The sequence below is a fragment of the Rhagoletis zephyria genome, unplaced genomic scaffold (assembly GCF_001687245.7).
Source record: "Rhagoletis zephyria isolate East Lansing unplaced genomic scaffold, Rhagoletis_zephyria_1.1 Rzeph_scaffold_00001, whole genome shotgun sequence".
In the NCBI taxonomy this organism is placed as follows: Eukaryota; Metazoa; Arthropoda; class Insecta; order Diptera; family Tephritidae; genus Rhagoletis; species Rhagoletis zephyria.
Window position 1 is genome coordinate 1,582,471 of NW_016157085.1, and position 14,423 is coordinate 1,596,893.

Consider the following 14,423-nt stretch of genomic DNA (forward strand, 5'->3'; position numbering starts at 1 on the left):
TGCACTGATGAAATGAGCTCAAGCTCAAGAATTTGCGCTGAAAATCGAGTTGGAGCTTAAGCTCACTTTTTGTGCATGAGGCCCTTTGAGTGGCGCTGGTTCGACTCAAACTGAAGTCTAGGAAGAAGGCCGATGGGAAGGTATGCTGCAAATAGCAGCTATAACTTCTACCGCTTAGACTTTGTTGCTTTTCTTTTTTAATTTTCCGATTCCAAAGCTGGTAAAAGCTCCAGAAATATTATTGATATATGTAGCAGTAAGTGCGTTACAATGGTCGCAAACATATTTAAGTTTACTTACTTAACTTCTGATACATATATATGTATGTAGGTATGTATGTATATACATACATTCATAGTTTTATATACTTCTACATAATTATTTTCAAATTCAAATTAAAAACAAAAAAAAAACGCATTCAATGGTGATTGACTTTGTACCACTAAATTACAATTACTTCGTTTGTTGTACGTGTTTCGCTTGCAAGAACTGTAACTCCTAGCTGATTGCCTCTGTAAAAGCATATGATTCTCTACATGCCGCTTACTTGCCGGCAAGTAACTGTGCAATTGCTATGGGTCCTGCTGACAGCAACGTGCCTTTTATGCGCCTCTAGGCTTTTGGAGCCGACTACATACTTGCCAGTGCAGGCTGTTGCTGTTGCTGTTGCTGTTGGCTAGTTGCATGTGCATAAATAATTTTATTCTATTTTTTACTCCTCATTTTTTAAGCCTAGATATCTTACAAATACACACACGAATAAATGCACTTTTTTTATTCTGCATAGTATGCAATCATTCCCATTGCAGTTAGTCGTGCGACGAAGTCAATTTCTCCGACAATTGCTGTTGGCACAATTTCTAAGCAGCGCAGCTAGCAACAATTAGCAGCGCTGTTAGCGTCGCTGTTTACTTCGTTCGTTCATTCGTCGCGTTAATGTAATGTTATGGATTCGTTAAGCTGTTGTTTTTGCTGTTACTGTTGCTGTTGTTATTGCTGATGTTCTATGGAGCTTATTGCCGTTGTAACTGTAACTTCTGCTGACGATGGCTGTGAGAGCACATAATCAGGCATGCATATGGATGTATGTATGTATGAATTTGTGTTCATCCATATATGTACTACATTCAAAAGAATAACTGTATAGCTCTGCCTCTATAATTATCCAGTTCAGTTGGTTGCCCCAGAGTTGGTTAAATTGGTATTCGCTGTTGTGGCTCAAGTCATGGTGACGTATGCATGTTGTATTCCCCCATTCTATGGTGCTTCAGCAGCTGGTTGGGGTGGTATGTCAATCGCACTTACCAACGAGCATACATATGTATGTTTGTATGTATGTAAAATATTTTTACATGACAGTCAGAGTCCAAAGTTAGTATACACCTTGCCCTGTATAATATTCACAATTATTTTCTTCGAGCCGCTGGGTCTGAGTTCGAGCCCAGTTTTCGATCAAAATAAAAAAAAATATAAAAAAAAAAAAGTTTTTCCTAATAGCGGTCGCCTCCCGAAGGGCAATGGCAAACCTTCGAGCGTATTTCTGCGCCGAAAAACCGCTTTCTATAAAAATACAAACGCCGTTCGGAGCTGGCGTTAAACTGGGATTTTCCCTTTGTGTACCAACATCAAGGTGCACGCCACAAATCGAAGAAGCTCGGCCAAACACTAACATATTGCATAAAAACTAAGCAAATCGTCGATGTTTTTGCAGAAACACCGTCAAATTTAACAGGAGAGAGAAAAAACGAGTTTTCTTTGAAGACATTGCCTTGATAGGCGGTATTTTCTCTAGCTATTATTTTACAATAACAGAACTAACGATTTTTATAAATAAATGTCGATCCCTGGAGTTCAGGGTTACAAACTCTCATTTTTGCCACAACGGCGATTTAGGCGGTTTTGTAACTAGTCGATGGGCGGTTTTGCAAAAACATCGACGAAATGCTTTTTGCAAAAATTTCAGACCTTTTACTCGATTTGTTCAACTAAATTTAAGTAAAAGGTATGCATTTTTAAGAAAAAAAGGCTTAGTTTCAGTTTACATGAAATTCATTCAGAATTTTATAAAATTTTTGAGTATACATTGTTTTGTAGCCCATTCAATTTTAGAGCAAGTTTCAGGTCGCGAAAAATTAGCGCTGATTTTTGAGAATTTTTTGTTTTGTGGAGGGTGTTGCACATTTTCTTCCATTTATCTAATACTAGATTTTGATCGTAGGCTGAAAATTATGAATAAAAAGTCTAAAATTTTGATGCAAGTTTTTTTCATTTTATATAGTTAGCATGAAACTTTTATTTATATGGTTTATTTATAGAATGAACTTTTCGTAAAAAATTTAAGAAGTAATTTTTTATGAAAATAATTGCGAATATTATAGTAGAACAAGGTGTATACTAACTTTTGACTCTGACTGTATGTATTTATATAGAAACATGTGTTCATACATATGTGAATACGTCTAATGCTTGTTAGATGACAATACAAACATTATAAAAACATACATATACTTACATTTAGATGCCGGTATATCAGCCGCATGTGGATACCTTACTATGGATACATATTTAAAACATTTGTTGCATACATACATACATATATGTATATTTAGATGTGTTTGTGCATTTCTCTCTATGCCTAGTACATATGTGTGCTTGTTTGTGTATGTATTGATGTTTGTTTTGTGCCTTCCTATTCATTTTTTTCTATTCGCTGTCACCAACGATGAGTGGAGCTTTGGGTCATAGAACTTTTGGGCTCCTGCCGTTGTTCTGCTGTTGCGTTGTTGATTCTTCTTCTTTTTTATATTTGCCTCGTTTTTACTGTTGCCGCTTGTATTGTATTTTTTGTTGCCGTGACTCGGCTACTTCATAGCTTTAGGCAGAGCTTCCACATTTATTCGCAACAGGGATACCAAATCAAATCTATAAAGTTTTGGTTTTTAAATTATAAAAAATTGTTATTGAATATTTTAAGCTGTTCTACCCGTGGCTGTGGAAAACTTAGAACTTGGGACATATCTTAAACTTAACCTTTATCACAGACCGTTTGATCTCGGTCCGAAGAAAAATGAAAGTGCTCTCTACGTATGTTAATTTTGGTAATATTTTTTGGTTCCTTACAATAAAAATGAAGCATTTCAACATTGAACCTTTTCAATTAAGGCCTAGTTGACATCAATAGTCTTTGTTTTACTAGGAATTACTGACAGTTGTTTCCGCAGATTTACGCGCCTGTGAGACCCCATGTCCAGGCTAATGTTTCAAAAAATAAATGCCCATATTAAAGGTTAAAAAATAGTCCGCTAGCAAATAAATCCACGAACTACATGATTATCAAACCCAAATTTTGGCTTGTATGTACAGGTGCGTTTTGAATCTAGAAGGCAATGAAGAAGAGGTGAACTTGCTAATAAGGAAGCTTTCTGCATCTACATACACTGACTGGTCCACAGTAGGCAGCGGTCGAGGAACTGGTTTATATTCCGAAGCGCTTGGTATCGATCAGTAACTGGACTGGAAAACGACGTCAGCATAATCCAAGCTGAAGTTCTGGGTATAGACGGGGTTGGTAGGGTACTAAAAAAGTATTATGAGGAAAAATAGAGAAGGCACACCTCTTGTCTCTATTATCTACCGAACACAGGTCTAAGCTAGTGAAAATATGCAAGATTATGCTGCTCCTGGTTAATTTATCTCTCTGGTCTAGAGATTGTTTTTGGTACTGGGATACCGTCTCAGACGAATACAAGTACAAAGAAGATGTGGTCAAAGATAGCACATGCGTTTTGGTCTGACTTTAGCAGGAAAGGAACAGTGAATCTGTTAAGTAGGGAAAGGTTAGAATGATGTATTTTGGCAAGTTTTTCCGTCATCTCTTGCCATTTTTTTTTTTGAGACAAACCGGAAAGAATGTTTAGGATTGTACAACTATAACCGCTTATAGGGTATTATAAAAATATGCATTGGGTATAGGACTCCCTTACAACATAATATGCCCCAACCAGAACATTTTATATCCTGCACAAATGCTCCGGTATGACTTTCAGGAAATACATAATGAAATATCGAACGAACTTATCCAACGCCCCAATAAGCTGTATATAAAAATTTATAACAAACAAAAAAATGACGGTAAAGCCAAAGAAAGAGGTATAACATTGTTCTGGCACACAGCTCCCTTTAATGGTGAAATTTCATTTCTATAGAAAAAGTGAATACAATAGTCTACCTTGTTCCTCCTCATCTTTAATTTTTGATGTGCAAAGCTCTTACGGTCGAGCAGCACGAATGTATATCGATTTTGCAAACTGAACACAAAACAACCAGTGACGGATAGTTTTTTAGAATTCATTTCAAAATACATCGGAAGCATCAACAAACCAAATGACAACGATTGGACCCAAACGTCATGAGCAGAGTCTTTAACTTCGCACCAGACGAACCTGAACGACATTGAATATTCTTTAAAATTTTGTATAAAACAATATATTCTCTTCTTATATGCCTAACATATCGACGGCTGAGTGAAATATCGCTCTATCTCGGTGGCTGGTTTGAAAACGCCTATCCCAGCTGCTTATACATTGAATTTATATTGAGATAGGGCGTTTTCGAACGGGCTGCTGAGATAGGGCATTTTCGAACCTACAGCCGCGATAAGCCGATTTTCCTCTCAGTCGACGATATCTATATAAATATGCATGGATTATATTCAACAATTAATATCCTTTCCACTCCATACAAATGACCTGAAAAACAAAATAGGCCATGACATATTACATACTACATACATAGTTCTCAGACTGGCCAGTTGGCAGCTCTGATTCAAACACACATTAACCAATACATAACATTGCCCTACAGGAAAATCGATGTATGCAGTTCCGAACTATTAAACTCATGTGTCCTACTAAGACTGGTTACAAGCACTTCTGCATACCTTCCCCGTAAGGAATAAACGTCCGAATTTAACATAGGCTTGTCATTCGGTGTGTTGATTCACACTCTTCTGCTTTGCAGTACTGTTTAGAATTTTTAATAGTCACTTATAAAATAGATTTTTCTAAAATAAAAGAGACGATTTTCGAGTTATACCAACTGACGAATCTTTGCATCACTATTGCATTAGTTCACGAATAAACGGAACTACAATCGAACTCCTAAATAACAAAAACAATGGGACAATGGAGTCAAAGAATCATTTCGTTATGGAGTAGATTTGTTTTAGAGGAGTCTCCATTACAGAGGAGCTAATAAATACGATATAGAGAATTGTCTTTAGAGAAGAATAAATGTTAATATCGACGGTGTTGCTGCAAAACGTTCTATGCCAGCTATTACCTCTGGTGTTTGAGTGATTTTTTACGTGTATCTGAATGCTTCCGTCAAGAAAAAAATTGCCTTTATTTCGTGTGTGTGTGTCCAAGGAATTTTTTGACTTCTGTGACAGCCTGTTCCCTCGCTTTTTCCTCAAGAAACAAAAATTTTAATGTTACAAAAAAATTTCGTTTTAGTGGAGTCCTCACTATAGAGGGATCCGACAGTATTAGAAAAATTTGTTCGAGGTCTTTCAACATAAATCCTCTCATTTCATAAAAGATGCTTATGTAAAATAAATAAAAATGCCCCTATTATGGCAGAAGGATTGCTCTTTCATATGAGCCTGTACGACAGTTAAAAAAAACTAAAAAAAATTACACCTTTCTAATTATAATGCAGTTGTTTAAAAGAAAAAATTATTCCACTGAGATATTCTCTATAGGGAGATTATTTATACGCAGACATACATTCGCATTTACATATATGCATTTATATGGAACAACCCCACCGCTAGTTATTTATCGATTTTCCGCTACCAAGCAACCTATACGCTCATGTAAAAACACAAACATTTGTACTATATACCAGTGTTGCCGTTTTAGCCTCTTTTCCGGCTAGATTTAGCCGGTTGCGATAACAAAAAGCCGGAGAAAATTCGATTTAGCCGGCAGCCGATTTGTTAACCGTTTTGCAAAAAAAAAGTTGCCGTTTTTAGCCGATTTCGAAATTATGAAAATTCTGGCACTTACTGTTGATTATTGACAATTTTTTGTTGACGGTGTTCCGCATTTTCCTCCATATAAAAAATTTTAGAACATACTTTGTATGGAAAAAATTCGTAATACCGTTACAAAAAAAATTACAAAAACAACGGCAAGTCCTAGCTACTTAAAGTTGAGTAGTCAGCTATATTTCATAAAAAGTAATAAACACTAAATTAACTAAATAAAAATGGCCAACACTTGCTAAAATCTCGCGTCCCATTTTATATTTGGGTCACTGTGTTTTTTTCCCAAAGAAGGATGTAGCAGGGACTTTCTTTATAATTTTTTTTTATGAATGGCTTAAATTTAAGCGCGAAGTTTTATTCGCATCACTTACAAAATAACGAGTGAGATTAAGAGGGCATGAATATCGATGTGAAGTAAAACTCTATGGGAACACAATACCTGTGAATAATTGTATGATGGTGCCAACACACTTTATTGTTGCTTATTATTGCTCTGAGACAGGCATGTGAGAGCGTGAGTGGGACAATAAAAACATGAGTATAGATAGACATAAAAATACAATTAAATAGTAGACTTGTTAAAAACTTAAAAGGCGGCCGGCTTGTTCGATATAAATTAATAGCGTTTTCTTTTTTCGAAATAATGTTGGCCTGTTTTCTTCAGCCCTTTCACAGCTTCACGTGTTCATTTCTCAAAATATTGCACTCCGACTGAGCAAAATAAATTCTACTAATAGCTGTATTTTTTTGTAACCGAGCGACAAAAGAACGCTCAACTCGGGTAAAATTTCCTTGGCCGAGTTTGTGTTGTTGCTTTGCGTGTATTTCGTCATTTGAGCGAGTGTTCTTTTGTAGCTCGGTTGCAAAAGAATGGACCTAATATAGCCATTTTTCAGGAAGAAAAGTAACCAAGTTACAATTTAAGGCAAACGTTTTTATAAAAAAGAAAATGCCATACGTTTGTAATTGATATTTTTTTATATTTAAATAATACAAACATGACTTCTGATGTACGTATAACGATAACGACAGTTTCTTTTGTTAAACAAAAATAATGTGTAATGAATTTACCAGTCTCTGTTTTTGTGGTTCATTTAACGAGTGGTGTAAAGCTTTGCTACGTATAACCTTTGTTAACTCAAAAAAAAAAATAAAATTATTTTACTAGTCTTTCGACTTGCGTTTTCTTTAAATAAATCATGTGAATTTTAGTTGAAACATTTTAGTCGTTTTTAGCCGCTTGTTTTGCCAATATAGCCGGTTGGCCAAAAAAGTTCTGGCAACACTGCTATATACATAAAAACATAAATACATACAACAAACATAAGTGTTTGCACACACACACCCACAACAAGCCGGAAAGCAATGCATGTTTGTCAGCAATGAATGTGTTTTTGGGAAAGCCTGCTGTGAGGCAAATAGCCATACTGCTGGCAACTTTAATGTGCATACCTACAAAAAATACTTGGATGCTTTTAAATGTAGGCAAATAAGTGGAAACATATGTATGTGTGTATGTAAGCTATCTTGTATGTAAGCTTTTTTGAAAGCATTTCTTCCAACATCACACGCCAACGCGCTTTTTTTCTTTCTAAATGTATTTGTGTCACTTAGAACGCTTTTTTTATGCAATGAAAAAGTAACAACAACATTTGCATACATTAATTTATATAACTTTAATAACCGATAGCAACTTCAGCCAGCGAAAACCTTTATTCATGAATTCTTTTTTGAGTTGCGTCTGGTGCGTCCGTCTGGTGCGTTGGTGTGATACACGTAACATCCACCACTAGTATTGATATGTTTGTGTAAATAAAGTACAGTTAAATTGGCTCTTAATTTAATCTACTTATGTATATCGAAATATTTGTTTGCAATTTCAATAGCGTACTTGATGTATCGAATGATGTTCCTTCCTCCTTCCCCAGATTTCTGCAGGAGAAGGCACATCCCTCTAACCGTAGTTATTCCACAGCATCAATGTTGTACCGGTTATGCCACAAACTGATAATGCGCAGCACATCGGATAATGCCGTTCACAAATTTATTTAATTCCCTTCAATATTACCTTGCTCGCGATGTCTGCAAAGAATAGTATATATTGAGCCAGCACAGCGCGAAAACCCTCTACTAAAGTGGAACAAATCTAAGAAGATATTTCTTTGGGTTTTCTTTAAAAAAAAAATGCCTCCTAATTTTTGGCGGGATTATCTTTTCAATGAGTGACAGTTAACAGATTTACCTACTCGGCCACGGTGGTCGCATAACCGACACTAATCTATTTTGGGCCAGTTTTTCAGTGCGATTTTTATTCTGTTTGTTGTTTAAACTAAGTTTGAACTCAGTGTGCAGTTTTTCAGTCCAATTGAAACGTAGTTTAAACTTTGAACTTAAACGCCCAATCTGGCTGAGTTAAAGCGAGTTCAAACTATCTGCTGTAAAGTTGTATATTTGTAGTCAGTTGCCAAAATTTAGATGAAAGATGAGGAAAAAATTAAAATGGCTTGCGAAATACACGAAAGCAGACTCACTTGTATAGCAGTACATAGTACATAAATAAGTGGAATGTTCATACGGAAAATGAAAATTGTGCTCAAGAAAATTAACAAACGCAGTTTGAGTTAGAATTTACTTGCATAGGGCAATTTGGTTGGACAACACATGAAGCACCTAACAAATTCTTTAAATTTCTGTCTATATTCTTACATAAGTTTAAATGCGATCGTGTCAAAAGTGAAAATAAATAGCTGAAGTTTTGTATCTGCTTAAGGAAAAAGTAGTGTTGCCCTACCAACCAACCAAACCATGAAGCGGCCTTAAACCAGCACCGAAAAACTGATCATAATGATATAAATTTTAAAGGATTTCAAGCAGTTTTCTCTATGATTTTTTAAAAATTTGTGAAAGCAATAACACCGATTTCAAATCTGTGATTGAAATTTTTGTATGAGCTTTAGTTTACGAAATATGAAACATGGAGTTTCGTATTTTTTCCATACAATGCACTGTGGGAAATTTGAGCCTTTTTTGTGGCCAAAAGTCAATTTCTTGACTTGCTTGAAATTAATTTTTTTTTTGTTTAATTAACAAAGTTTATTTAGTGTTTTAAACAAATGTTTAAAAACGTTTAAGAAAACTCATCATAAATCGGTAGAATAGTCCCTGATCTCCTATTTCCCCATAATCTTATACTGCGATTTTGTGCGATATTAAAGAAATTATAATTTTTCTTAGGTAACTACTTGGTACAAAATCATGAGTTTTATGAAATATTCATATTATAATTTAAGTGTTGGAAAAAAACCTGTCGGACAACAAAGAGAAAGCAAGGCCACTACTTCTAGTCCTACTACTGGGCCAAGTTTTAAATTGATATCTCAACTTTTAGAATTTTGGCCACAAAATAGGGTCAATTTTCCCATAGTGCATTGTCATGGAGTTGGGTGCTGTCGGGTGAAGTTCTTGTACTATCTCGGATAAACCAACTCAATCGCGCCTCCCCTTTCTTGTCCATCCTCTGACAAAGCCAATAGACAACCATAAAATATTCGCTAAGAGATTCATTAAAATTTTAACTAAGCAATTTTCCCAAAAAATGCATTTAATTTTTGCAATCCGTATTCTTCATTCACTTATCGCATAACCCATCCAAGTACACTAACAAATTCATAAAACAAAAAAGAAATGTAGTTAATTAAAAAATATCTTCATTAACAAAAAAAAAATAAGTGACCTCACCAATAATAAAGGAAAAAATTTATAAAAAATTAAATAATTGAAAAGCAGAACAACAACAAAACAACAACAACAGTAACCACGAATCTCTGGCAAGGCGAACCCAAAAAAAACAACGCAGAACAGATAAACAACAACCACAACAACAAATTGTGTGCAACAACAACAAGTGCAACGCTAACACACACAGTTAAAAAAAATTCATGTAATAAAACACAACAGCAAGAAAAACAACAGCAAAGTGTTGAAATGGACTCGTCGCTGCAGCTGTATAAAATAAATTCCAAATGTCTTCCGGAATAAATTGTCGTGAAATTTTCGTATTTTTGGAAATTTTAATTTGGAACCAAAGGGATCACCAAAAGAAGAGAAATCAACAACAACCACAACATAATAATAAAAAGCAGCAACAGCAACAGCAACAGCAGCGATTTAACAGCAACAATGACAGTGGTCAGCAGCAACAACAACAACAACAGCTTGACAACGCAGTGAAAGTGTTAAAGTGTAAAATTAAAAATAATAATCACAAAAGTTTTAGCAATAACAGCAGCTGCAACAACATCAGCATCAGCGTTAGCGGCGGTAGTCAAAGCGATTGTAGCTGCAGCCAAAAAATCAACAATTATCAGCAAAGCGCTGGTCATTGTCAGCGGCAACAGCAGCAGCAACAACAACAACAACCACAACAACAGCATTTAAATTATTTCCAGCAACAGCAGCAGCGGAATAACGCCAAAAGCAACAACAACAACAATAATACGCATTTAAATCATTTCAAATTGTTGCAAAATCATATGAAAAACGCACCACGCAAAACCTGCACAAGCGTCCAGCAATAACAACCACAGCAGAAAAAAAGAGACGAGAAAAGCATAAAAAATAATTTTTGGCGAAAAAAGAAATTTCAACGCTTTCAAAGGGGAAATAAAAATTAAGAAATTTCTATTCACAAAACAAAGAAATTCCGCCAGCTCGGCGCAGCGAGCAGGCGCCCAAGCGGCATGCGTGCGTGAGTAGGTGTGTGTATTTGGTGAAAGCGAGAGAGAGAGAGAGAGAGAGATATTTATAGAGAGAGAGCGCGAACAAAAGCTGAGTTAAAAAAGAGAATTATTAAAAAACACTAAACTTAAAGCGCATTGTTGCTGTAAGCGTGGCATTTGTACTCATAATTTCCAAAGGCAAAGCGAGTAAATTAATTTTTGAAAAGGAAAAAGTTATTTTTTAACTTATAAGCAACAGCACAAGCAACTGCAATCAGCGTGTAACGAGTGACTACCAGCGAGTGACGAGTTGCAGTTTATTGCGTAAAACGTCGCCTGAAAAGTTGACTACGAGTAACGAGTAACGAGGAACGAGTGTGGCAATTAATTGCTTGCAACGTTGCCTGAACTTGTTTATTGCAAACATTGAGTTGGCTTTTATGTTTAGTAAACGATTGATGGATTGACCGACGAATTTAAAGATTGTTTGTTTCTTATTTTACGCTAATTGTGCGAACAAGTGTCTTAGCATTAAAAATAATTAAAATTAATGATTCTTAAAAATAAAAACTAAATAATCTACATATATATATAAACTATATATACAAGAAATATATGTATTATATAAAGATATATATACCTACATAAGTTGGCAGTAAGAAAAGTACTGTTAAAAATATTAATTAGTAAATAACCAGCAAATAGTACCTTTTCATAAACATAAACAAGCAGAAATATATATTCGAAAAGCAGTAACAACAACAACAAAAGCAGCAGCAGCAAAATTAAAAAGCGTTTAACTTGCATATATGTATACAAGCATTAAAAAATTTAATAAAATTCAAGCAAAAGTTTATAAAAAAATTAGCTACAAAAAATAGAAGAACAACAAAAATAGCGGCATCATTAAAATCCAACAGAACTGTGATACTAATATTTCACATTTACATACATATATAGTGCATAACAGTTAAAAAAAGGGATAACAAAAAAATTATTAACAATCGATACAGTAAGTTAATTAATTGACGCATACATTAGGCAACAGAAAGCGTTTAAAATACATGTAAAATAAACTCAAAATAAAAAATAAAAAACGTTTCAAGCTAAAAATATTAAAAATTACAAAAAAAGTAACACAAAATATTACAAATTTATATACACCCATACATACTTACACATATGCACTTATAGTACATACATATGTTATAAGAGGTAAAGAGAAAGCATTTTTGTACAGTTATAAAAATAAAAGAATTGTTATAAAAAAAAAAATTTTGCAAAACGTTTCAAACCCATTAAAATTAGACGCAACCTCCTTGAAATTAAAGCGCAAGCGTAGAAATAGTGATTTTTCTAAAGAATTTGCTAAAATATGTGCATTAAAAACACATAACCTAAAAATTTAAAAAAAATAATAATAATTTAATTTCACAACTTTAATACGCGCCACAATTTAAAGCAAATAAAACAGCAACAATTTTGTTTAATTTAGAAGAAATAACACAACACAACTCCGAAGTGCAATGGCCCCCCTGGCAAAAAATTATTATTAAAAAAAATAAATATTAAAAATATAAAAAACATTTAAAATAAAAAATACTTTAATTATAATAAAATTATAAACTCATAAAATTATAACTTAGTGAATACAAAAACATTTTGTATAAAAAATCACACAAAAGTTAAACAATTATAATTATGACTGCAACAAATTGTTAAATATTTGCAAGTCAAAATAGTGCAACTTAAAAAATAGTAAAACAAAATTTTTTAAATCTAATAACAAGTTTTTTACGCACCCACACACAAATTTAAAAAATATTTTGTACCACAAAAATATATCAGTTTTTCTAATTAAAAAAAAAAAAATAAACACAATTTTTTTTCGCAATGTGTGCGTCAACTATGCCTGTAGTAGTGCGTAGACGCGGACGAAAGCTTATGAAACACGAATTTTGTGCGAACGCTAAAATTTCACACGGCGCGAATGTTTCAAATAATTAAACAATTAACGACTAAGTTAAATAGTTAATAAAACAATTCCCACAAACAAGCAAGCAAGCAAACAACAACAAAAAACAAAAAAGTGAAAACACAAAAAACGAAGCGCTTGCAAAAAAGGGAAGTTACAAAAAGCAAAAAAGGCAGCAAGCGAGCGCGCGCAAGTCGTCAGCAACCACAACAATAAGTAACAACAATAAAAGTCTAATTAAAAATAAAAACACACAAAACACACTTTCAAAGAAAATTAAATAATTCAAAATACTAAAATTGCATTCAAAAGCAAGAAAAAAAAACAAAAACTTTTAAACGCCGAAGAAAATACGAAATTCGAAAGCAAAACCAATAAAACAACATAAAATTTCACACAAACACATACAAGCATACATACATACATACGTACAGGCGTCACTTACTTTAACTGTGTGTGCGCATAAGTCAGCTGGTTAGCAAACAAAACAACAAAAAAAAAACAAAAACAGTAAAGCTTTTCTCACATAACCACATAACTGCAACTACAACAACAAACAACAATAACGAGCAGCAGCCAAGTAGCAAACCTATAAAAGTTACAGTTTCGTAATAATAATAATAAAACATATATAAAACAACAACAACAACAACAACAAATAAACACTGCCAACAAATACGTACACAACCACACTAGCGCGCATAAACAAACATCAATAAATATCTTTAAAAAAAAAAAAGTGCAACTATTAACAACAACAACCAAAACAACAACTATAATGTATACGCAACGTATGTTTGACATGTGGAGCAGTGTTACATGCAAGCTGGAAGCACACGCGAACAATTTAGGGCAAAGCAACGTACAATCGCCGGGACACAACAACTCTAGTGGATCAATAAAAGGTAAAGAAGTGTGTACATAGATAAGTACATATGTAATTATGTATGTATGTATTTTTCTATACGAGTACATACTCGTTTATAGACCACCATTAAGAAGGAAAACTAGTATGCAAATACTAGCAAACAGGATTACAATGTGCGGAGAGAATGTTGCCAAAGCGTTGGGGAGTAAAAAGTGTGGGAGGGGGCAGCAGCTACTTTCAACGGGTGGCTGCAGCGGTGTGATGGGTTGTCGTGGGTAGCGTGCCAAATTGCAATTGGCAGCAGAGGTAAGCTGTGTCTAAATATGTGTAGGGGCATGCACCTGCGCCTACGGATGTGGTTTGTGGAAGTAACTTGAAAGCAACATTTAACAAAATGGCTGCAAAGGGCGGAAATTTCCGTTTTCTTTTTTTATAGGATTTTCTTCGTGAAAAGTAATGTAAACAAAATAAACTCAAATCGTTTATGAAAATTAATGAAAATTAAAACAATTTATAAAATAAAGAATAAAACACGTAAAAATAAAAAAGTGATTTTTAAGTAAAAAACACAACCGATTTCAAAGAAGAAAAAGAAGGAATACCGTTAGTTTCTTCATGATCCAGTAAACGGAACTAAACCAAATTAGTTTGGTACCACTTCTTTGAGGTGCCACTTTTTCGATAAAAATTTATCGAAAAGAATTGAGGTGGTCCAAAGTACATAAGAAAATATTCCCAAGAATTGATAACCTCCTCATTGTTTGAAGTAGGTTGAAAAGTCCTAAAGAAGTTTTAGTTTGGGCGAAACCGAAA

The 14,423-nt window shown here is 34.1% G+C and overlaps 2 protein-coding genes across 3 annotated transcripts in view; both read left to right on the forward strand.

Moving 5' to 3' along the window:
* Positions 1–14,423, forward strand: part of Hr3 (nuclear hormone receptor 3 ROR-beta) — a 111,600-nt gene that overhangs the window by 43,089 nt on the left and 54,088 nt on the right. The window contains exon 1 of one of the 2 annotated variants that reach the window (XM_017611011.1): positions 13,092–13,647. The exons of the other annotated variant lie outside the window; for it this stretch is intronic. Coding sequence (XP_017466500.1) covers positions 13,521–13,647 — 127 coding nt within the window. The 5' untranslated portion in view covers positions 13,092–13,520. Of the gene's footprint in view, positions 1–13,091; positions 13,648–14,423 lie in introns of those variants that run through there. 2 annotated transcript variants of the gene reach the window in all.
* LOC108360442 (putative uncharacterized protein DDB_G0294196) lies at positions 9,992–11,275 on the forward strand. Its single transcript, XM_017612744.1, has one exon. The coding sequence runs from the start codon at positions 10,072–10,074 to the stop codon at positions 10,624–10,626; it is 555 nt and encodes a 184-aa protein (XP_017468233.1). The 5' UTR covers positions 9,992–10,071; the 3' UTR covers positions 10,627–11,275.

Excerpts from the sequence above, each read along its gene's own strand:
- LOC108360442 (XM_017612744.1), top strand. The coding sequence starts at position 10,072 with ATGTCTTCCGGAATAAATTGTCGTGAAATTTTCGTATTTTTGGAAATT.